Source organism: Mastigoproctus giganteus, chromosome 11 (genome assembly GCF_048544385.1).
Source record: "Mastigoproctus giganteus isolate SK-2022 chromosome 11, ASM4854438v1, whole genome shotgun sequence".
NCBI classification, from domain to species: Eukaryota; Metazoa; Arthropoda; class Arachnida; order Uropygi; family Thelyphonidae; genus Mastigoproctus; species Mastigoproctus giganteus.
In genome coordinates this window covers 108,967,401-108,994,093 of record NC_143585.1, presented here as the reverse complement: position 1 = coordinate 108,994,093, position 26,693 = coordinate 108,967,401, and the positions used below count along the sequence as shown (strand labels likewise).

General features: G+C 38.9%; 1 protein-coding gene across 1 annotated transcript in view; it reads left to right on the top strand.

Moving 5' to 3' along the window:
• Positions 1-22,267: 22,267 nt before the first annotated feature.
• The window catches only part of LOC150078342 (glycerol-3-phosphate acyltransferase 1, mitochondrial-like), a 237,659-nt gene continuing 233,233 nt past the window's right edge, over positions 22,268-26,693 (top strand). Inside the window, exon 1 of the mRNA XM_090384299.1 lies at positions 22,268-22,372. Coding sequence (XP_090240425.1) covers positions 22,326-22,372 — 47 coding nt within the window. The 5' untranslated portion in view covers positions 22,268-22,325. The remainder of the gene's footprint in view (positions 22,373-26,693) is intronic.

Below are 26,693 nucleotides of genomic sequence, written 5' to 3'. Positions count from 1 at the left end.
TGAGATGGCTTGGAGCGTGGCCGGACCCGTAGTTGGTGAATTGACCGCACCACATGGGTTTGCGGTATACTGAGGTCTCTAGATGTGGGCCTACGCGATGCACTAGCACGTCCAGAAACGGGAGCGAACCGTCCACCTCTGATTCTACGGTAAACTTGATGAAATTGGATAGAGAGTTGAGGTATTCTAGTAGTACCGTTTCAGAACCACGTGGTATTATGGTAAAAATATCGTCGACATATCTACACCACGTTGTAATAGGTGTAGGTGGGTTCTGGTGTATCTGCTTCTCCAGATCTTCCATGGCGATGTTAGCTACTACGGAACTGACAGGGGCACCCATAGCAGTGCCATGTACTTGTTTGTAGAGTGAGTCTTCAAAGGTGAAGATGCTGCTAGAGAGGCATAGGTTGAGGGCGGTACAGATGTCATCAGTGGATAGTGACGTCCTGGATTGGAGGCTTAAGTCGCTCTCAAGGAGCCTTCTGGCGCAGTGCACGGCCTGTTGGACGGGAATCGAGGTGAATAAAGAAACCACGTCAAATGATGCCATGACAGAGTTATCAGGGATTGAAATGTCCTTAATGGTGTTAATGAATTCACTGCTGTTTTTAACGGTGTGAGATGTATTACCTATAAGAGGCGAGAGGAGGCTCGCGATGTGTTTGGACAGTTCATACGTTGGGGCACTGCAGCAAGACACTATAGGTCTGAGAGGAATACCCGGTTTATGGATCTTTGGTAATCCGTAGAATTGCGGTAGTTGGCAGCCAGTAGCACGCAGAAGATGGTGAGTCGTGTGATACATCTCACACCGTTAAAAACAGCAGTGAATTCATTAACACCATTAAGGACATTTCAATCCCTGATAACTCTGTCATGGCATCATTTGACGTGGTTTCTTTATTCACCTCGATTCCCGTCCAACAGGCCGTGCACTGCGCCAGAAGGCTCCTTGAGAGCGACTTAAGCCTCCAATCCAGGACATCACTATCCACTGATGACATCTGTACCGCCCTCAACCTATGCCTCTCTAGCAGCATCTTCACCTTTGAAGACTCACTCTACAAACAAGTACATGGCACTGCTATGGGTGCCCCTGTCAGTTCCGTAGTAGCTAACATCGCCATGGAAGATCTGGAGAAGCAGATACACCAGAACCCACCTACACCTATTACAACGTGGTGTAGATATGTCGACGATATTTTTACCATAATACCACGTGGTTCTGAAACGGTACTACTAGAATACCTCAACTCTCTATCCAATTTCATCAAGTTTACCGTAGAATCAGAGGTGGACGGTTCGCTCCCGTTTCTGGACGTGCTAGTGCATCGCGTAGGCCCACATCTAGAGACCTCAGTATACCGCAAACCCATGTGGTGCGGTCAATTCACCAACTACGGGTCCGGCCACGCTCCAAGCCATCTCAATAGCACTGCCCGCACCCTGTTCTCCAGGGCCTGGAGCCATTCCAGCACCGACACAATTAGACGTAACGAGATCTCCCGTGTGAAGGCGGACTTAACCAGATGCGGTTATCCATCCCATGTACTAAACAGATGCTTGTTACAGGCACAAGAACTTACTTCCAACCCAAGACCTCCGAAGCAAGTCGGCATATCATCCGCCTACATTCCGTACTATCCAGGAGTGTCAGGACGTATCTCGAAGATCCTGAGAAGTTACAACATAAAATGTGTACAATTACCAGGTAGGAACCTACGTTCACTTGTCTCCAGTGTGAAGACCCCTGTCACACCTGTCTTACGCAGCAATGTAGTGTACCGTATCACCTGTAGGGCCTGTAACAGTTGCTACGTAGGTGAGACATCGAGACGTCTCCAGGATCGCCTCACGGAACACGACAGAGCAATCCGGCTTGCCGAAACTGACCAGTCCGCGCTTGCAGAACATTTTTGGGCTACCAACCACGATCTTGACCCCAAGCGCGACTTTGAGATAGTGGACCACGCGCGACACTTTCGCCACCGCCTATGGCTAGAGTCACTAAACATAATGAACAACCCTAAGGCATTAAATCGCCAGAAAGGCATGCGTATACATCCAATCCTGGAGACAACCGTTTTATTGATGGATGATCACTGGCGCAAGGCAGCACACGTCCGTGCTACAACAATGACGAATGAGTAACGTGCCACACTTTGCTTGTAATGTATTCAAATTTGTCAGTTGACGAAGGGACACGAGTTCCGAAAGCTACTGAAATATTTTATTTTATTTTATTTTATACTGGGTATACTTTAAATAAATATCTATTTATTAAAATGTTGCATAGTTTAATTTTGTAAGTTAAATAAAAATACCCAGTAGGCTAAAAAGGATAGACACTAGCAGCCTAAAGAAGACAATCGAAAACTATATTCTTAACTTGAAAACAGCTCACTAAATATAGTTAACGAGAAGGTAAATGCTGAAACCCTGGATGAAAAATTCAATAGCAATGTTCCTGAAAATATGAAAACTTTACCAAAACGAAAAACATTTCTGACTGTTGTAAATAAATCTAACGACAATCAGAAATATTAATTCCATCTATATACATGACAAACGCCCATGTACGAGGAAATTATTCTACTGATAAAAAAGAACTTTAATATATCTGAAACATTAGATTTAGTAAGTGCCATTCCCAATTTTGATAATTGTTGCGTACTGTTTAAAAATTATGGCGCGGGCTCAACTAGGAAAGAAAATTGGTTCTAGCGCAAAAAATGCTAAAAATGGTTTCAAAAAGGTTCCATAATTTATGGAAGATGTTTGTAGTTTTATTGAATTTTCCAGAAACAAATTTATGCTGTTTCTCTGAAATTAATTTATATATTTTGAATTATAGTAATGTCATCTTTAATAAAGTTTATTATCGTCTATAACCCGTAAGCAACTTATTTGTTGTTTTTGCTTATCCTCCAAGATGAAAGGTTATAAACAAAATTGGTGAAATCTAAAATTGTTTTTTCATTAGTATTAATAATAATAAAGTTACAAAAATATTTGGACTTTCTCCCAGATCAGTCTTAATACATAATGGCACATAAAAAAGTAAGTGATGAATAATATTTAAAAACTATTTAACAGTTGCTATCTGTCTCATTTGATCCACCTTGATCCTGTCTTCACATGTACTTTAAATGTAGCTTTCCAACCCAAACGAAGCACTCCAGCCAAAAGTGGTGAAAGGTTTTATCACTGATATATGCGTATCTTCAGAAGTTAATAATTTATATTTAATTACAACGATAAATGATAGCTTGAAATAATAGTTATATTATGCTTCTCCTCTCAAGACTGTCCCTCAATAGAACGAACAGGGAAAATAGCGAAGGAAGAAATAGGGGTGTATCCTACTTATATTTATTTCGATGAGATAAAAACATATGCCCCAGTTTCTTCAAAGTTTCTCGGGAATTAGTTTGCGAATTACTAAAATATTTATGTTTGAACATTCCCATCGATAGATTTGACGAGCATAATTTGTAAGCGGCGAATTCACGACAAATGCTTTTTTCTTTATCTCCCTTCTATTCCACACGTTTCTTGGAAATTAAGTTGAGAAGTTATACACCGTACTTCTCTCATAAAGCACTTCACAATTTGTAAACAACCTACACGCGTGTACATAGCATAGGCTGTTTTTTTTTCCTTCTCTCTACACAATACACTTTCTCCAAAACAAGGATGCTCTTGTAAATCCGCTACCACAGCCATGAGCAAGGCTTTCCGCCTCTCCAAGAAGGAAATAATCAACCACCTGTGAAACTACCGACCGCATATTCTGCTGTCATCTTTAATTCTGTGATAATGTTATGCATTTGATTTACGATTGTATTAAGAGAAAAATTAGCTGGATGAATCTGTTATCTTTCCATTTTCTTAGTGACTCTCACCATCTCCTTCTGTTTACTTAGCTTTATCTTTTTTTCTCTGGGAAAATGTAAACCTGTACGGAACCATTACCAAACTATTGATAACATTTCGTCATAAGCAACATACCAAATAACGTTGCGCTATGATGCACGAGCATTTGGACACGTCTTCTTCCGGACACAGAAATTTGTTAAATAAATAAATCGGGAAAAACACGATATAAGGATCGAATAAGGTGTTCAGACACCAATCAATTCGATGCTACTTAAGTAGGTCGACTGGACTGTTTTCAAAGTAGCAGCAACCATAAGTGTCAGTGACACGGAGGTTGGGAAGGAATCTGGAGAGTATACAATAAACATTTTGCGTTACTGAACGAATAATAATCATAAATATACCTAATGAAGAAAAACAATGTTATAATTAAATTATTCTTAATGAATTATATTCCAAATTGCAGCATCCCTGCCTGCCAGTGCAATAGATCGACCGCACATTTGCAAAATATTTCACGTTCCATTCCCGTCGGAGACTGGGTAAATTTGTTTTGTTTTTTTTTTTTTTATTTGAACCTCCCCACCTGGAAATTTTGATTCGCCTGTCTCAGGCGGAGATGTAGAGGAAAAATCGAGACGAGCTAACTAGTTCAAGGTCACTTCAATTCACATGTTATGCGCGTATGGAGTCGGAACCGATCTTTTATGCCCCTGGGTGTAACACTCAGAGGCCCAAAAGCCAGGCACGTAGACACTTTAAGTCTAAATTAAAGAGACTGAAGTAGCTAAATTGGTCTGACTTGTACAGGTCCAGACGTTAATTTTGTGTATCGTCTTTGGATGAGCTGGAATGCAGGATCAAGATGTGGCTAAAATTCTTTTCTTGGACTTTGCAACAGACGACTTCATGGGAAAAAGATTAGGACAATATTTTAACTGCCTGCTACTACAAACTGGTCCACAGAAAATTCATGAATTTAAGAACTTTATAAGAATTTTGATATCTGATTGCGTCAGGGGAATGATTTGAATAAGAAAGACAATGTTTCTCACAGTGTTTAATTTATATTTTTGTCTTACGTGTACTCAAAATACTCGGTGACTGTGGAACCACAAGGTCCAAGGAGCAAGCTCGAAGAAGGACCCTCTTCTCCAAAGCAAAGAAGCTATATATAATTCTCGAAGAACTCCCAAAGCATGGAGCCCCTGGTGAGAGATATTGGTGTTACCTGTAGGAAAAAATGTTTTTTTTTTTTTTTTTAATTTATTTACGAAATTAGCACTTTTCCAGTTAGAAAACTCGTGTAGATTTTTCTCCTTTTTATTCCTTCAAATAAACGAAGATATTTTATACTACGTGCGTTGAAAAGTTGCATTGAAGAGTTGACCTTGAACCATGTACATTCAAATCAGCCTACTTTTAGCATTACGATGAGAGTGTGTGCATGCAAAGAATGATACTAAATTTTCGAACCTGTTTTATTATTTTTATTTTATGTTTGAAACTCTTCCTTTTCACGTTTTGAAGTTTCCTTTCAAATAATTTCTATTCATTGCGGTAGTCCAAGGACAAGGTTTACGTCTGACAAGTATCATTTTGTTCCCTACATTCTTTTACCTACGTAAAAGACTATGACATTTAAAGCTTATTTGTGGTGTCATTTTGTTATCTCTGTTATAAAGCACAGAAGTCCACTTTGGTTCCTATCCTAATCTTGGTAAAATTGTAACGGCCTACAGAAAACAGAACTGCAGATGAAATGAGCTCTTGTATGACACTGGCTTTGACACAATTATACGGATATGACGCGTGGACATTTCGGAAAGATAAACAAGTCGATGCCAGTAAATTACAGCAGCGAGTTTCTACAGCGATCTGTTACCATCTTCAAGTAAGAACAGGATGCATTTCAGTAACTTCACTTATCCGTTTAATATTCTAAATTATTTTAAACTTATTCAGTGGTATTCTGTCTAAATACCCTGTAGCTTGAATCGAATTTCGTCCTTCTTAACAGTACTGTAGAGTAGATTCGCCTACTTTACACTCATGTGGAGAGGTATGGGTTCAAATCCCTTCGGAGACGGAAAAAATACCAAAAGCCGATTTGTAATCGCATTTCAGTGGGAGTAGGTTCCTCTCCACGACTTTTTTCAGGTTTTAGTGTTCACAACATGCAAATCAGCGTGTGAACATAGTACAGATATATAAAACACAATGTTGTTGGTTTTTAGGAGTGTCAGAAGCTTAGAGACTATAACGCTCCATTCGGCATTATCTCTTAATGAATTTTAGCTAAATTTGTAACTTTACTCTACTTGATCTTGGGGCCATGTTTTGTGTGAATGTTGTATGCGGCCCAAAGTGACATTGACAAAGTGCATGGCTGCGGGTGTTTCGCAAGTGGATGAGAAACCGTTCACGTTCATGCGTGAGAGATGAATAAATGTATATGTGACTGGGTCACTTGAGGAACAATAAGAGTGCGAAATAAAAGAATAGAAGCCTCTGGCTTCTTTGCACCATATGAATAATAATAATAATAATAATAATAATAATAATAATAAGTACACTCATAGACACCGCCAGATAGCCAGGATAATACATCAGAAGCTAGCAAGGAAATACCGGTTCATCAAAGAAAGTGTACCGTACTACAAATACGAACCATAGGCAGTACTAGAGACCCCAACCCACAAACTCTACTGGGACCGCGCCACAATAACCGATAAGACAATCCCGCACAACACATCGGACGTCATCCTTGTGAAAAAGAAAGAAAAGGCTACCTATCTAATTGACATAGCTGTACCCAGCACTGGCAACCTGCAGAAAACCCATGGGGAAGAAATCAGAAAGTACACGAACCTAAGACAGCAGTTCAAAGAGATGTGGCATATGTAACAAGTTACGACCATCCCGATCATCGTGTCAACCACCGGCATGGCGCCAAAGACCCTACATAACAGCCTAGCAGCAATAGGTCTTCCAGAAAACACCTACAAGGAACTCCAGAAAGTCGCAATCCTAGAACACCTGTAGGATAGTCAGAGAGTTCCTCGACCAACAGTAACACCGGCCATAACAATAACCATCCTGTGTACTTGGTAGCAATACCCGTCACGAGGAGGAATCCCGAATCAGGAAGAAATAATATAAAGAGCAATAAAAATTCTCATATCTCAAATCGGGTACTTTTAGAATGAATAAGTTGATTATGTATAAACTATGCGTAATCAAGTGAGTGGCACGAGCTTTGAAAGAAAGCACGTTCTTTCTTTCGAAACGTGCTTTCTTTCATGTGCTTTGAAAAAAAAAAAAAAAGTATGGTTTTTATATCCTGGTCGTACTGTCTGGTCCGTGTGTAAAAGGGAATGAATGAATGATGGGAAAATGGTGAGTGAAAACGTGTGACTGTGTTAGATGATCACCCCAATTTCGAAAACTTTCTTCAAATTTCTTAGAGAATTTTTCAAAACTGGAGTAGTCATCTAATTCCAATGATTCATGCGTTGTTTTTTTATTTCTTTCTATAGGCCGATCGTCGAATGTCTGTTGAAGCCATGCGGATTCAAATCTGAATTTGTGACATAGGCCAAAATGGTGTTCAAATCAACATCCTTGCCGCTTCGTTAAATTAATTTTATGAAAAGTGAACTTATGATGTTTATGTTGCTGTAATTTTGCATTTGCAAATTTTTTTTCTGGAACATAACGAATCTGTAATTCTGATTGCCGCTTCCATTCCACCATTTTCTTCGTTCAGTGGTGATTTAGGTGTCAGGAACTGATTTCAAATCCATTTTAAACCATAATCGGTCACATACATCGCAAGTATATCCAAATGGATTATCATAAATTTTTCCTGTTGATTTCTTTATAGACCTTGTTATAATTTATATTCTTATAGCAACTAAAATTCGTTTGGGGGTTATCAACTTTTTGTAAATTTTTGTTTCGTTCAAGATATTCTCTCATACGCTGGGCTGCGGTTTTTTTTTTTTTTTTTTTGATGGGGAAAGTCTCAGGATTTTATTCTTCCAATTTATGTTTCTTACGTTGGTGATATTATCTGGAGGACGTATACGTTTACTATCGTTTTACATAACGACGGAACTTAAATTGTTTAGGATGTAAGATGTGCATGTGAACTTCCTTCGTGTTGACATTCCATTCGTTTGAAATAATCTACGATGTAATATTCTGCAGAGAGACTATAATTTCTCGCATATTATGGTTAAACAATTAGGTGAATTTTTTAACCTGCGCGAGGCCATTGGTAATTGCAAAAGCCTCAGCATCTCGACCAGCTGGGTCCGTGTGACTAGAAAACGGAAGCCAGCTGAGCTGGAGTTGTGAACATTAAAATCACCAAGGAAAATTACCTCACTGTTAGGAAAGTTGGTCTGGAGAGAGTCAAGAGCTTCAGATGATTAATGGAGTTGAGAGAACGATATAGGCAACAGATGAATTTGATAGAATGCGATAGAGATTTTAAGCCAGAGAAGATCAAAAAGAGGAGACTCCAAATTACTAAATCTGTGACTGGGAATGTCAGAGCGGACATATACACCTTTTGAAGCAAAAGGAATCATACAGCGAATAATTAGGCCAACTGAGATGAGCAGTGGTTGAATCAACCGATAATTTGGATTCTGCCAGAAAAACTACGTGGGGTTTGGCAGAATAAGTGGAAATGGACATCATTGAAATTGGAACTGAGACCCCGTATATTTATGAAATGAATGACGAAGTTTTTGGAAAGTTTAGATGTTTTCGCAGATATGTTTGTTCTATTAGCTTGACTATTCATAATGCATTCAGTAGTAAGAAACAGAGAGAGAAAGAGGACATGTATGAAGTAATGAAATTTTTGGATATAGCGTACACACAGCAAGAAGAATACCCAGCTCCTTGACTTAACGTTGGCCTCGCCAGTGTCCCCGACATACATATTACTCGGACTCCCTCTGAACTTCCTCCGTGTTCCTTCAGCGAGATTATACATTAGCTTATCCGGAAGCCTCCTAAGGAGTTACCAATAGGCTCGGTCCTGTGGACTATCCAAAGTAGTTGTATTGCACCGGTTAATGAGAGTCACCTACCACCTAGTATTTCTTGGTAACACAGAAGGGCAGCATTCGTCTATGTGGTGTGGAAGCCACACTTCGACTCCTGCTTACGTTGGTTCACTCTGGCGATCACCTCCAGTATATTAGGTGTGATATTTAAGGACTTGCATATGGGAGTTACACCCCGGGTTACTAACAGTGCCACTATCATGACGGTGCAAGCAGAGGATTGTTATCACAGAATGACCGGACTTCACTGAATTTCGATTCACTTGACTTGAGTGCCTCCTGAATATCAGTTCTACCGGCGTTTTAGATTCTCAGCTAGCAAGCCTAGTTTGACATACCTGAGAGAACATCTGTGACAGCCTCAAGGACCGATTTTTTGGTGAAAAATAACTGTGTGGGCCGGAGATTAGAATTTGGAACCTGGAGAAAGATGAATGACATAACAAGTACAGTTTTAGTCCTACCATCTTAGCACATGAGAAATCTGAAATTATGATGCAATGAATATGCGCCCACACCATCTCTCTCTCTCTCTCTCTCTCTCTCTCTCTCTCTCTCTCTCTCTCTCTCTCTCTCTTTATTTTGATATGCACTGCGAAACTTCAACATCTACCAACATGATAGAAAAAAATAAGCAAATTTGATTTGAAAGTGCGTTGTTGTAAAATAATTGTTTTTATTTGATTAGCCTTCGCGCTCACGTGAACTCCTAAATGAAAAATCTTTTACACTTTTAAAAATTTTGCTAATTATCTTTTTCATTTCCTCTATACGGTTGGTTTAAAACTGACACAATCTGTTGCAAAAAAAATTGTGGTATCACTCGTACTCTTCAGCGCGGTTGTGGTTTGATAAGTTACACACGTATTTTGTCATCATGACATAATCATAATTGAATTATTTTACGTTGCGCATTAAATTATAGAATAATAAAAATGTTCATTATTAACTTAAATCGTATACATTCATGATTCCGTACACAGATAACAAGAAGAATCTCATACATTGTCTATAAAAATGAATAAACACCGAAATACAAAGTTAAGTTACATAAAATAACAAATAAAGACAAAAACAAAAATCTGAAAAGAGAAGCATTATCAGTTAAAAGAAAAAGACTGCAAATTGAGCAGAATATAAAATGACATCAGCAGACTAGGACCGGCACTTACACAACTGTCCTTTGGATAGACCAAGATGTTGTCGAGATATGTCTCGTTAATAGACCATAGGTCAATTTCCATGTTTTTTTTTATTTTTTTTTATTTATGAAACCCCCAAACACGAGAGGTGATAGAACCTATAGTACTTAGTACTGTGCTTGGCTTGGAGGTTGAGAAGACGAAAGAAGATATTTGTTGACATTAGACTTGAACTTCTGCAGACTGTAATTTTCAGGAAATACGTATGAAGGAAGGTTGTTCCAGAAAACGGCAGTTGAATGAATAAACGAGGAAGATGAAAAGTTGGTTCTGTGAGTTCGAAGTTGGACAGTAAATGGATGTTGGCTGGTGGCGGCACGTGTTCGGACTGTTTTGAAAGAGAGAGCGGGAATTATAGAAGCCAATTCAGAAGAACAGTGCCCATGGAAGTATCTATAGAGAGGCATGCAGCAGAAACAGTACGTCTATGAGACAGAGAGTGTGGAGAGACTCAGTTAGAGAGGAGTCATTTATTAACCTAACTGCCCTCTTCTGAATGGAATCAAGAAGCCTGAGAGAGGTTTTGGGGGCACTGCCCCAGATGTGAGATCAATATTCCATGGTAGGGCAGATTTTCGATTTGTACAGAGTGAACAGCTGTTTGGAAGAAAAGTAACGCCGAGAAGGAAAGAGAAAACCAAGTTTTTTAGATGCAGAAGAAACAATATTTGTAATGTGCTTGTGCCAAGAGAGAGAGAGATTAGAAGTAAGGGTAATCCCCAAAAGAGATTTATCATTTTGCCTAGAAATTGGAGTGTCACCAAAGATACCATAGGAGCAGAAGGATCCTTTTTCTAAGACATGAAAGATATAATACAGAACTGAGTTTTAGAAGGATTGAAATCAACTAGGTTGTTTTTGCCCCACTGGAGAATTACCTCGAGATCGGCATTTAAGGAATTGGTAGCGGATATTCGAGAAGTAGAAGCTGATTGAGCAGGGCAAGGTTTCTCAAAATCGAAAGTGGAATGCAATGTGCTATCATCGGCAAAACTATGGATAGGATTTCCAGTCAATGGAAGAAGGTCATTAATATACAAGAGGAAAAGAGTGGGGGAAAGAACTGAACCTTGAGGGACACAGCATTAATGGAGAAGTTAGAAGACAGAGAGCCAACCACCATCACCTTCAGTGAGCGAATCAGAGAGAAAACTGGATAACCAATTACAAAAAACAGTTGGAAAACCATAAGATGGAAGCTTGTTTAGAAGACCTTTATGCCAAACACGATCGAAAGACTTTGAGATGTCAAGAGCAATCGCTTGTGTTTCACTGAACTTTTCCATTGAATTTGTCCATAAATGGGTAACATAAGCCAGAATATCACCAGTGGATCGACACTGACGGAATCCATACTGGCGATCGTTGATCAGACGAAAGGTTTCTAGGTAGTTTAAGAGTTGGCGGTTAATTGATTTTCTCTATTACTTTAGAAAGAGTAGAAGTAATTTGAATGGGACGATAATTGGATGGGAGGGATTTGTCACCCTATTTAGGAACTGGCTGGATATCAGCAAATTTCTAAGCAGAAGGAAAAACACCTTTGGAATAGGAAAGTGAAAAAAGGCGGCAAAGAACAGGAGTAAATTCAGCAGCACAGGTTTTGACAACAAGTGGAGAAATACCATCGGGACCTGGAGCTTTCTTAGCATCAAGATTCATTAAAATCCTTCTGACTCCTTTTGAGGTAAGACCACAGGGGGCATTGAATAGAGCGTGTTGGGAATGGTGGGAGGTGTTTTTACCAAGATCATTAATACATGAGTTTGAAGAGAAATGGGAACCTAGTAAGTCGGCTTTATCCTTGGCTGAAGTGACAACAGAACCATCTGGTTTTGAAAGATTTGGGAGCAGAGATGGGCAAAAGTTGCGGCCAATAGCTTTGGCAAGAGACCAGAATGCTCGGCTACCATTAGGGCAAGAAGCAAGTTTTCTACTTTTAGCCTGTTCAAAATCTAGTTTGGACTAATTAATAACTGCTTTATAATTGTTGTGAGCTTTGGTGTATGCAGAAAATGAAACTGAAGAATTGGAAATATGCAACATTCTTCTCATGAACAGCCTTAGCACATTTATTGGAAAACCAAGGTTTGGATAAAGGACGAGATTTTAAAGTGGAGTGCGGAATAAAGGATTCCATTCCTACAAGAATAATTTCACTGACACGATCTGAGCAAAAGTTGACATCAGAAGTTTTGAAACAGTAGTCCGACCAAGGAAAAGAAGAAAAGAAATCTCGCAGGTCATCCCATTTTACATTCTTGTAATGCCAAACAATACGACGTTGGGAATAGCCATGAGATAAAGACTCCATTGGAGAAGAGACAATCACCAAGTTGTGATCTGAGGTACCTAAAGGACCACTCACTTCGACCGTGTACTTAGAAAGGTTGTTTGTGAGAAAAAAAGATCAAGCGTGTTGGCTGTATGGTTAGGATTGTCCGGTATTCTTGTAGGTAAATGAACAATCTGTGCAAGTTCATTAGAAATTGCAAAAGCCTCAGCATCTCAACCAGCTGGGTCGGTGTGACTAGAAAATGGAAGCCAGCTGGAGTTGTGAACATTAAAATCACCAAGGAAAATTACCTCACTGTTAGGAAAGTTGGTCTGGAGAAAGTAAAGTTGCAAAGAGAGGAAGTCAAAGAGCTCCAAGTGATTAGTGGAGTTGGGAGAACGGCAGAGACAACAGATGAATTTCTTGAAACAGGCCTATGGGGCTGGGAATTTCCATACTATAATAATTAATGATAGACACCGGCCAGGAATTAAACTAAAAATTTACTATACAATGAAATAATATACAATGAAATATGATGCAAATAAAATAAAACACTGATTAAATTATAGTTAAAATATAGTTAAAAACAATAAAATTAATTAAAATAAACTAGGTTAAAAGCGATAAAACAATACAATCTGGAGCTTTCGGAGAACTGCCGTCTCCTTCTTCAACAGCATACTACCAGTGCTAAAACACATCCTTAAGTAGCCGGTCCATGGCACTCATGCACGTGATCATCAGACACATGTTCTACATTCTCCATGCGCCTATCGGAAATGGAAGTGGCTCGGGAGCGTGTCAAACAGAAACGGTCATCCCTTCTGAGGACAACTGCCTCAAACAGGGGGTGTAAACGGATCCCCCTGTCCCTATTAATAGTATTGTGACTGGATGAACCGATTCGCAAGCTCTCGAGCCACTTGCGTTCCCAAAATCCATGGGCGCGGTCGGTAATGACCGTGTCTTCAGGGGAGATCCGATGCTGCTTTTCCCAGAAATGCTCTGCCACAGCAGACCTCGCATTAACTATGCGAGGTCTGCTGTGGCATTAACTATTAACTATGCGAGGTCTGCTGTGGCAGAGCATTTCTGGGAAAAGCAGCATCGGATCTCCCCTGAAGACGCGGTCATTACCGACCGCGCCCATGGATTTTGGGAACGCAAGTGGCTCGAGAGCTTGCGAATCGGTTCATCCAGTCACAATACTATTAATAGGGACAGGGGGATCCGTTTACACCCCCTGTTTGAGGCAGTTGTCCTCAGAAGGGATGACCGTTTCTGTTTGACACGCTCCCGAGCCACTTCCATTTCCGATACGCGCATGGAGAATGTAGAACATGTGTCTGATGATCATGTGCATGAGTGCCATGGACCGGCTACTTAAGGATGTGTTTTAGCACTGGTAGTATGCTGTTGAAGAAGGAGACGGCAGTTCTCCGAAAGCTCCAGATTGTATTGTTTTATCGCTTTTAACCTAGTTTATTTTAATTAATTTTATTGTTTTTAACTATATTTTAACTATAATTTAATCAGTGTTTTATTTTATTTGCATCATATTTCATTGTATATTATTTCATTGTATAGTAAATTTTTAGTTTAATTCCTGGCCGGTGTCTATCATTAATTATTATAGAACAGATGAATTTGACACAGTGACGTAGTGAGATTTTAAGCCAGAGAAGATCGAAGAGAGGAGATTCCAAATTACCAATTCTCTGACAGGGAATATCGGAACGGACATATGCACAAGTACCACCTTTGAGACGAAAGGAATCATACAGCGAATAATTTGGGCATCTGAGATGAGCAGTAGTTGAATTAACCGATAACTGAGATTCTGTCAGAAAAAGTACATGGGGTTTGGCAGACTGCAAGTGGAAATGGATATCGTTGAGATTAGAATTGAGACCACGTATATTTGTGAAATGAACTAGGAACTGTTTGGGAGGCTTGGATCTTTTCGCAGATAAGCTTGCTCTATCAGTTTGACAATTTATGGTGTATTCAATAGTAAGAAAAAATGGGTAGGACATGCTGTATGAAGTAATGAAATTTTTGGATATGGCGTACGCATGGTAAGAATATACCCAGATCCTTGACATAACGTGGCCTCTACAATGCTCCCTGCATACACACTACTCGAACTCCCTCCAGTCACTATCTGGCAGAGTAGAGGTAGCAAGATTATATACTAGCTGATCCGGAAGCCTCCTAGAGAGTTACCAATAGGTTCGGTCCGGTGTACTAACTAGCGGCCGGCGTGCGAACACCGTTTTAGAGCTGTACCCTCGAAATGTAAGGAAGATTGGATCTCGCCACGATGTTCATCATAACCTTAAAAGTCATCAATCATACTGCATGATGGAAGAGATGGGGAAGGGTTGACCGGAACTTAGCTCTGGAGACTAAACATGGGTTCCACCACTTCAAGCCTCCAATAAGCAAAGTGGTGGTATTTCACCGGTTGATGAGAGTCATCTACCACCTAGTATTAAATATTAAATTTTTTGTTTATACTTCGGCACGACAACCAAATCAGTAGATTACAATAAATTGTCAATACAAATATTTATCGTATTTAGTAGTCACGGGCTCGAACCCCGGTCCACTCAAGGAACGCGTGCTATGCACTCCCGCTACGTCAGGCCTGATTGCCTGGTAACACAGAGAGGCGGCATTCCTCCATGTGGTGTGGGCGCGACACCTCTACCCCTGCTTACGTTGGTTCATACCTGAATGGTCACCCACAGTTTGCGTGTGCATGGGAGTTATACCCAGGATTACTAACAGTCCCACCATCATGAAGGTGCAAGCAGAGGATTTGGCTGTCATAGACCGTCCGGACTTAGCCGAAATTGGGTCTACTTGATTGAATGTCACCCGAATATCAGTTCCATCAGCGTTTTAGATTCCCAGGTAGCCAGAACAGCTTGTCTGGCATATCTGAGAGAATGTCTGTGATATCCTCAAGAACCTGATGCTGAGCGAGTTGAGAGTGTCCAGAGTCGCATTTGGGAAGTGTCTATTGAAACTATGTAACTTCTGGAGTTTTGACCACAATGAGGAGGGGCAATACTGTGGAGGCGTCTTTCGGGCAAACCCGCTAACCATGTTCCATATATATATATTATTGGAGAGAGAGAAACAAGGTTACCCCCAAAAGAGAAAACAAAGATAAAACTACATAATAAAACACGCCTGCGTGCTCTGGATTCATAATTTATTTATTTTTGTTACACAGAGCATTAAAATTATGATAAATGAATTAGCTTTCGGCTGGGTGGCAGCCTTCATCAGATTAAAATACTTTGAATGGCAGTTAGAATAGAGATGCACTGCCAGGATGGTACGTGAGACACGTGGTTAATTGTTTGTTGATGTTTGTGGCTGTGACGTATGGTGGTGACGTGGCCAGCGTTTGTCTATGGACAGAATTACTGTTTCTGTGATGGGGTTAAGTTGACAACCACTGTTCCTGTTCAACGAGGTATCCGAGCATTTTATACTTAACGATTCCAACCAGGTGCGCCTTAGGTAATGGTGGGACTTGTCTACAACCACGACATCGCGGTGTGGGTCGATGTCGTGGTGGGTTGTCCAGACATGCTCGGCAATAGCTGAGTGTTCTACATCCGCCAAACGGATCGCCCTTTTATGTTCTGAGAGGCGTTTCTCGAGACGACGACCAGTCTCTCCAAAGTAGCAGCTCGTGCAGTCACGGCAAGAGATGCGATAGACCACACCACTCTGTAGAAGGGTGGGGACTGGTGTTTTTATGTTTGAAAGGTGAGAACGCAGTTTCTTGCCTGGGAGTTGGATGCACTTTACCCCATGCGATCTTAGGATTCTACCGATCTGCTGTGACAGGTTGGGGTAGTATGGGATGAATGCCCTCGTGGAAGACTCGTCACTGTTGGCGTTGCTGTTGGTCGTCACGTTGTCGCGTGCTTGTAGATCACATCTGTCCTAAGATCGCATTGGGTAAAGTGCATCCAACTCCCAGGCAAGAAACTGCGTTCTCACCTTTCAAACATAAAAACACCAGTCCCCACCCTTCTACAGAGTGGTGTGGTCTATCGCATCTCTTGCCGTGACTGCACGAGCTGCTACTTTGGAGAGACTGGTCGTCGTCTCGAGAAACGCCTCTCAGAACATAAAAGGGCGATCCGTTTGGCGGATGTAGAACACTCAGCTATTGCCGAGCATGTCTGGACAACCCACCACGACATCGACCCACACCGCGATGTCGTGGTTGTAGACAAGTCCCACCATTACCTAAGGCGCACCTGGTTGGAATCGTTAAGTATAAAATGCTCGGATACCTCGTTGAACAGGAACAGTGGTTGTCAACTTAACCCCATCACAGAAACAGTAATTCTGTCCATAGACAAACGCTGGCCACGTCACCACCATACGTCACAGCCACAAACATCAACAAACAATTAACCACGTGTCTCACGTACCATCCTGGCAGTGCATCTCTATTCTAACTGCCATTCAAAGTATTTTAATCTGATGAAGGCTGCCACCCAGCCGAAAGCTAATTCATTTATCATAATTTTAATGCTCTGTGTAACAAAAATAAATAAATAATAAAAGATAAAACTAATTGAAATAACACCTAAAAATACATCAGATGATAACTTAAAATGAAACAATATTTACTATTTTAACTTTCATTTCTAACAAATTTCTTTATTGGAGTAACCAACGGAGTAGATCCTTACATTCAGAGGCGTCGAGAGCCAGCACTGACATTGGCGTAAATAACCTCCCTAAGCTGGTTTGCCATCCCCCGTAGAATACCTGGACATCAATTGCGAGCGCGCTCTACAATGTCTGGGCCTGGGGCAGCTGTCCCGCCTGTCGCCCCCCTCCCCAAATCATTCGACTCTCCTACTTACACGACCACTGTGGGGAAGCAGTAACAGAAACTGAAAATTAGAAGCGGAAAATGTGTCAGTTGGAGGTAAAAACACAACTACTCGTACAAGAGAAATGAGCCGGTTATTAAGTTGTCTGAATGAGACCGTTACTCTCACGTATCCACCCAGTGGCCTTGTGGTCAGCGACCCAAGGTTAAAGCCTTTCAACGGTTAAAGGGTGGGGGAGGAGAAGACAAGGACAAGCAAACATACGGAACCCCTACACAAAGAAGGCAAACTTCAGGAACAACAACGTATTAGGTAGCCCTACCAGCGAAAATTGGAAGAGAATGGAGCAAGGATTAAGATACAAAGACAAAGAAAACGCTGGGCAACGGAAGGGCCAAATTATTTAAGATGAATAACTCCAATCAAAAACACGTGTTCTTAACATAAAAGCAAACAAACAAACAAACAAAAAAAAAAAAAAGCTGTTAGGTAGAAATCAGTATACAGAAATCAGGATGGTATGTTAATTTTCTTAATCTTTAATATTAAAATTGGCACACTTCCCCATAGCCGCACACTTCCCCATAAGGAAACATTTGAACAATATTATCTATTTTTAAATTTAGGTGCCATAATTCTTTCATGCTCTTCCTGTTTATTACCTGGCTATAAGTGTACGTTCTAAAGCCACAGATATGCTATAAAGTAATACGCAAACGTGCTCGCTGAAAGGAGGACTTCACTGATCGATTAAGACTGTTCATAATGCAGAGTTTTAGGGACCATACAACAATAAGAGAATAAACAGTCTGTTATGGTTCTGACCATAACAGACTGTTCATTCCTCACCCTGTTTTGTGGTCTGTTTTAACTTTTCCAGGTTATGGGACAAAATACTGTATAGTACAATACTCCAGGATTTGTAGCCTTCACGTGCATTCGATTTCGATCACGGAGGGACTTTTTCTGCTCTCACTGAAGATCGAGTACTGTACTGGACCTTAATAACCTTTTAATGTTTCAGTTACACAGAAACATTAAAAAATTATTACTGGTGAGGGAAGCCTGTTTGGCTGCAAAGCGCCCGCTTGCGATCAAACAGAACTTGAGTGGTCCACGAATGCGACAAAAAGTGGTTGCGTGTGGAGAATTAGTGCGTAGCTAATTGTGTAAGTCACGCTGATGCAAGTTGTATTAATCGTGTAGAATTAATAGATAGCTGTTGTTGACTGCATTATTTTACTTTCCGCTGCCATTTTCCTTTGGAAAAAATTAGTCACTTACCGACTTAATCAAAACGGTGGCCTTCAGGTTTTAGTATTCCAAGGCTTAATTTCCAGCCACCTTGATGGCCATAAATGATCTCTTCCGAAATTGTGAAATTTGCTTATTATTGAAGGTGATTTTGCAGAAAGAAGTTCATTTAGTTTTGTGCCAAGGAAACAAGGATTCATAAAAAAAAAAAAACCAAACATTTCGGCATACAACGTGTGTCTTTGAAGCTAACCATCCTTTAAATTCGTAAAAATAAAATGGATCAAAATGTTCAAGGGCCGTTTAGATTACATTAAAAGTTTGCTCTATTGATTATAACAACGGTAGATTATCGAGAGGATGGGAGGGGTAGCATCCCAAATTTTATGCAGTGTTGCCTTTCCTATTTTGTTTTTCTTACTTTTTGAATAGGCATCTTATAGTCTCAGAAGTTCTTGCGCCATTAAACTCTCAACAACGTCAACAGCTTTCTGAATCTATTGCTGCGTGGTTTGACCAAATTGGCGGATGGACAAACTTTTGCATTCCCAGTCATCTAAAATTAAAAATCGCTTGTTGGCCACATTTAAATAATCGGTTATTAATCATATTGTATATTATTGCGATGCATCCCACGCTCTTCATTTTCTTCTAAGTAGCTCTTCCACTTCCTTCCACTTCCTTCCTGCCTAGATATGATGTTCGTTTAATTTGTTTTGGTCTAGTGCAATGCTAGAAAATCTGTTTCAAGGAAATAATGATAGCCAATACTTAGCTAAGTATTACATATAAGTGATGCAAATTGTCCGCGGACTCTAAACTCACCGGTCACACTAATTCCGAGAGATAAGTTTGTAAGACTTTTTTTCATTTAGGGATCTGGTGGAAAAATTAAGATTCAAAAGGGTTGGAAAAAGTTTGCATGAGACTGTTATATGCCAATACTACCCACAATTCCCATGAGCTGTTTAACTGTTTGTCTTGCCTTTTATTACTTTTCATTTAGTAAACTTAATTTTGTATTTTCAAATGTTTCTACCAACTTCATATTGCCTTAATCTAGGAATCGTATTTACCACATATAATGCTCAGTTTTTTTTAACATCTGTATTTTTATTTTAACCACGTTATTTAATCTCAGTGAATAAAAAGTATTCATATGTACCTTTTGTATTTAATTTTAATTTCAACAAATATCCAGGCACAAGTAACACTGTAAAATAAGTTGCTTCATGGATATAGAAAGGAAAGTCCTGGTTAAAAACAAAATAAAATTTTAAAATAATAATAAAAATAAACAATTGTAAATGTTCATTAATTTTTATGGGTTATTTATATTCATTTTTTATATATTTATTATTTTTTTTTCTATTAGTAAGTCCTAAATTTTACTTTAATCCTGGAGTCTAGACCTGGAGGTACCTTCAAAAGTTTGCGGCTTTTAAAGCCACACTTCGAATCTGAATTTTGAATTTCTTCAAGCGGAAGATTTTTTTTTTTTTTTTTTTTTTTACTAAAATGCAAGGCGTTTTAAGAATAATTAAGATTTGTACCTACTTCAATCTCTGCCTAGATATGATGTTCGTTTAATTTGTTTGGATCTTTTGAATCCACGGTCATTAATCAGGTATCATGCAGTAAGTGTAACTCATTTTCTTTAACTGATGGTAAATTTTCCATTTATCTCGGACGCTAAGAATGAATGATTCAGAGATGAATTTAGTTTTAGACAGTTTAGAACATGGACAGCTTAGAATTCAGTTTTATATAGCTTAGAACATTCACATTACAATTATGACTTATTATAAACAGAACAGCTAATCCTCTGAGAGGTAATAGAGACAAAAAAGAAGTTCAACTGCACACGAGAACTTCATAGGCTTCTTTTACACCAACGATAGAAAATAGCTTTGTAAATTCGTGCAATAAGGAACACAAAATGTTACGAAGTAGAGCTGATGCAGTTCGATAGTTGCAATTTCCCTCCAGAAGCAGTCAATTTTCTGTCTGCTGGACAAAAATTCGAATTTCCGGGAGGAAAAACCACGCTATTTTCTTCTGAGACCGACTAACTCGGCCGCATTTGTGAAAAACGCCCATAAAAATTCCTGACGTTATCAGCGGGACTCGACCTCGGGTATTTTCCACCCTACGTGGGGAGGACACGCGATTCTACCAATTCGCGAGCTACCCACGAGGGCTGAGTAAAAGGGGAAATTAGCGTTTGTATACACCTTTCCAGGGGGAAACCGAAAAGGCGGGGGAAGGGGTGCTTTATATATCACCACGATGCCCCACTGCTTCATTTTCTTTTCGTTTTTGCCAGGGGATATGCTGGAAGGGCCTAGCGCAAGGCCCCTTGTTAAATTTTTGGAAATTAGCTGAGCAATTTTAAAAATAAAAAATAATAAAAGTTAACAGATTATTTTAACCGGAGATGGCGCTTATGAGAAATTTTTCTCCACTGAATCCCTTGTTAATAAAACTAGCAGCTCACCCCTACTTTTAGGCTTCCCTGATGCAACTTCAATACCCCCCTCCCCATAAAACCAGAAACTTTATCCTCCTTAATGTTTTCACTATTTCCTTTCGTTCGAATGAAGGTAACGCTTCAACCAAAATTTCGGCATAGTTATTATGTAAAAATGAAAACAAATAAATAAAATAAGTACTGGAGATTTTGACCTCCAGCACAAGTGCCGATAGAAGAGACAATCCACCGAGGATTGATTACAAGAGTGAGGCGGAAACCCTAGGTCGCACAAATGTTATATAACAGGTTTTTTTCCCATTAAAAAAATAACACGAGTTGAACTGGACCGTTTTGTTACGTCATAATTGAGGGTCAGAGTCATTTGGAGTGGGGGGGGGGATGAATTCTGAAAAAAAAATCTAAAAATCACATTGCATAATTTGTGAATGGCACCGCAACCATTTGTATATGCCTACAACCTTTTAATTTAAAATCAAATATTTTTACTTGAAATTGTAATCTATTTTTAAAATTAAAATATGATAAATACTGATAACTGGCATTATAAATGTTTATTAAACACAATTCTGCTTTAATTAATTTAATATTCATTTTGTCTCCAGATTCTGTTTATATCGATTTGTTGTTTGAGGCTCCAGTTAAAAAGAAAACCCCCTCTTTCTGCATCCATACTATAAATTTCTGTAATTCGAGCTAAATAAGCAAAAAGAATAGCAGAAAATTTTAAAATCAAAACCACATTAATTTATGTCTACCTACGTTAACTGCAAATTTGAACCCGAGTCATTAAACTAATGACATTAAAAGAAAACATAAATAAATAAAAACTATTGTGACTTGGCTTCAAGTTCACCGCAGACATTAGGGAAAAAAGCTCGCCATTGGATGACACTTCTACCAATGGGAGAACGTATAGTGCGTGACGAAAAAAACGTACACATGGCGAGAAATGCACGGCAAAAGTAAACACGTTGTCACGGTGACACGGCGTATTAGCATGTGCCCAAGCACGTGAGTTTTCGGCGATAAAGTGAAGTGTTCGGTAGTTGATAACGATGTTTTGAGACATGTGGTCCTATTTCATATTAACATGTGGCTCATTACTCTTCCACTCTCTCTCTCTGCAGTTTTGCGGACGGCAGCGGATAGCTCGAGACCAGTAGAGCTCCGGAAACGCTGTGGAGTATAAGAAAGAAAAAAAAAAAAAAATCTTAATCAAAGAAAGACATTCTGGATCTTCCCAAGGTAGAAGAGATGATTACAGCAATAATCGCCTTTGTGTCAGTGTACTTGGCAGTCAGGTAAGCATTTTATTCTATCGTAATTCATATTTAAATATCTTTAATAATAAAGAGTACTCCGCGTCCTCCCCCTCTGCAAATATACCGAATAATTTATTCGCATGGTTGCACTATTACAACCTCCGGGCATTGGCTTCGAGGGCTTATTTTGTTTATTATATTTTTTTTACTTTTATTTTTAACCATCGCAGTTTTATATAGTTATGAAAAAATCGTTTGGCATGCGGAAATGTTGATAAGTTGTGAAAATTATTGGCTGCAGTGGAGTAGCAAAGTTCGCAGGACCCTGGGTACTCGCTCGAAGAAAGAGAGGAAGCAAGTTCTAATTCTTGAAGAGGGGTCCGAGCTCGATTGCGCCATTATAGCTACGTCTCTTATAGGGTGGCCCATAGATTTAAAACCGAATTAAAAAATAAAATTGATTTTATTTTATAACTTATACTTTATGCGCATCTTTTTCGTTCGCTATTTCGAATAATCTGCACGTGGAATACTCAAAATTTATGTTGGATGTAGAATGGATCAACAACATTTGTTGAAATGGTGGCTGCGCTGCTCATCGTTGGAATGTCTGGTGCTTTCCTCTTACGTTTCGTGCCAATGTCCGCTACTAATTGTACGATAGAAAGATAAGGATTATCTGAATTACGCGCTGTTATAAAACAGACGCAACAGATATATCCCGCTTCAATACTCGAGGAGTATTGAAAATTACTAAATGTTTTCACAGAAGTACGGTCGTCAAACTCACAGAATATGAACCGGCTTTCTTTCTTATTCCTGCGTAACGGGAGGGGGGGGTCACGACACCTGAATCTTTCATTGTCTTATCCGGTTCCGCTACACTGCATCATGGGACGGGCTCACTGCTCGTACAGAGCAAAACTTATACGTGGTTCTGTTATGCTGGCATTGTGACTTACATCAACAACTGAATAATGGTAAAACTGTGGATACACCTACAAATTGGAACAGCGAGGGAATTGTAATGGAGCAGTTACAGGTAGGACATAAATTTTATTTGGTAACGTAGTTATAACATTGCAGGAAACTTTTCGGAAGAGTAAAGAAATTTCCTTGTTCAGGGTCAGGTGTTCAGAACAGAGCGCCACCTTTCCTTGCACTCTGAGATCGCAAATTTCATCATACTCCTTGGGCGAATGCTACCATGAAAGGGGTGATTAGACATTTTTGAATTAAGTAAGCATTAGTTATATCAATAATAATAATATTTATGCAAATTAACACAAAAAACGAATATTGTTGCAATTAATAGTTGCATTTCCAAATTTTCAGTATTTATGGAAGTAGTGAATGAATCCTCAGATATCCACCACACGTGGCCTTGGAAGTTGTAAGATGTAGAGCGTGTGTGATCAGTGTATAACGTAAGAATGTTGGTGAAAACGCAGAAATATGGTTTATAAAATCATAGACGGGTCTGTGGAAGCCGTTTGATTTTCAAATTATTAATTAATAACCAGGGACGACATTAAAGATGGCGAATGCCATTGAGAGTCCCATTTTGGAGAGTTTTTTTTTGCCAGGAACGCCAAGTCCTCCCCATAATTAGTGTCTTCGTGAGTTTTAAATCAAATAATCGCTTTCGATCAGTGAGAATCATTCAATTAAAATATTTATATTATTATTAATGAATTTGAGGAATAAACAAATATTTATAAAAGCTGTTTTAAATAAAATATTTCTGTTTATACTTCGGTACAGTCTTAGTGAGACAAAGGAGTTCCCAAGATAAAGAATACATTTTTAACCAATGTTCTAAATCAGCATTTCCCAATCCCTGGTCTTGAGGGACTTGACAATAAAACAGCTTTTTTGCGATAACAATGATGGGAGATTCAACTACTCATATTAACAACTTAACGTATGCTACATACGTTAAGCGTGAGTGCATTATGATTGTACTGTATTTAGGAGAGAAAAAAAGTAGTTATTAATATATTTCCATGTATAGTTTAATATTTTTTTGTATGGTCCGTGCCCTCGCCCTCAAGTTTAAAAAGTGCTATCTGAAAAAAAAGGTTGGGAAACAACTCTAAATGTCTTATAACAGGGGTGGCCAACAAGTCGATCGCGATCTACTAGTTGGTCGCAGCTTTAATTTCGGTCGATCATGACGAATATTAAAAAATGGATTAATCAAAATCTAAATGTTATTATGCGGCCCCCTTCATACGCTTATTACAAATCCCTTGAACCTGATTACCCTTGTTGGTGCGCAGCCGCTAAGCGTGTCTAGTGAAAATTCACGCAGTTACGTTGTGGAGAGCATCAGGGGCGGACTTTGGTCTAGGCAACTGCCTAGGGCCCGTAATTTTTTGGGGGCTGTAAAACGGTTCTGTTATACATTTTTTTTTCATTATTTTATTTTATATAAATTTATAATGTTCCGCTTGTTTCGCGCCGATCAATCAAAGCATCTTTGCACACCGCGCTATCTGGTGAATCATCGCGTATACCGCGCCAGGTATACACGATGATTCACCAGATAGCGCTAGTCGCGCATTGATTAGGTAGATTTAGTTACTTAATCAATGCCTCTGTTGTACGTTGGTATGAACTATTGGATTTAAGTTGGCAACTTCAATAACAGAGTTCAAATGTTTTATTCTGTACATAACGACGAATCAATAACGATCAAAAGGTGGCAACCCTAGGTGGACACCGAAATGAGAATCTTCTCTAGGGTCCGATTTTTCCTTAGTCCGCCGCTGGGAAGCATATGTATGTAGAATTCTTATTTAGCTTACTTAATATTAACAAATGGACAGTTATTATACGTTAATTTAATACCCTTTGATTTAAAATGAATACTATGAAAAAGAGTATAACGTATCATTTTCATCAAGAATGGGAACTAGAATACTTTTTTGTGATGATAAAAGAAAAATGTTGTTTGATTTGCAATGCTTCCGTGGCTATACCCAAAAGAGGAAATTTAGAAAGGCACTTCAACGCACTCCATGTTAAATATGACCGTTTTTCTGATGGTCAATTCATCAAAGACGCATTTTTAGAAATAATAGATTCTCTTTTTTAAAATTTTAAGTACAAAAATGAAATTAAAAGTGCTCTTCAAGATCTGCAATTATGTCGAAATACTGTAATGCGACCAATCGAAAAAATGAGTAAACTGCGAGCGAACAAAGTATTGCGTGCTCATATTGCTTATTGTGTCCTTTCATTTACAACTGGATGAATCTACAGACGTCAGTGACACAGCTCAATTGCTCGTTTTTATTCTTATGGTTTTCGATGATTCTGCCACTAGAGAGGAACTGCTGGGTATGGTTTCGTTAAAAGAAAGATCTAGAGGTCTTGATATATTTAACGCATTGAAAAAATTAAATTACCGCTATTTAAGCTCGTATCAATAATAACAGATGGAGCTAAAACAATGACGGGGCATCTTAACGGATTCATCGCATCGTGCCAAAACGATGATGAATTCCCAGATGTTTTGGAGTTACCACTGTATCACCCACCAACAAGTGTTAGCCAGCAAAAGATTAAATACTAAAAGTGTTATGGATATAGCTTTCAAAATCGTGAATTCCATCAGAGGACAATCACTTCAAAGGAGACTTCAAAATGCACCTCAATGAAAATGAACCAGATCAGATATTATACACAGATGTGAGGTGGCTGAGTCGGAGTAAGTTTCTACAGATATTTCGAAATTTGCTGAATGAAATTAAAAAATTTGTTGTTCAAAGTGGAGTTGATTATCAGCAGCTCCAAGATATGGAGTGGTTGTGTGATCTGGCTTTTTTGGCAAATTTTTCCAGTAAATTAAGTGATCTGAATTTGGAATTACAAATAAAAAATAAATGTGGGTGACATGATTCGTAGTATTTCTGCATATAAATATCAAATTTTGGTAATGGCTAAGGATCTCAAAGAAAAAAAATTCGACCATTTTGCAAATATGCAAGATCATTTGCAAAAATATCTAGTTTTTGAATTTAATAGTGAGAAATATGTTTCTGAAATTGAGAATATTGCGGATGATTTTGAAACCAGATTCAGCGATTTCAAAACAATTGAAGACATTGTTCAATATATTTCTTATACATTTAATGGGGAAAATATTACTTGAAAATGAAATTATTACATGTCGAAACTATATCTTCCTAAAAGCCAGATTATCAGAAAAAGACTTGGAAATATGTTTGCCGAGAAAAGTACCCAAATGTAAAAAAATACAGTGAACTTCTAAATTCCTGTTTTGGTTCCACATATTTATATGAATCGGCCTTTTCGTATTTGAAACAAACAAAGACAAATAATTGCTCTACTC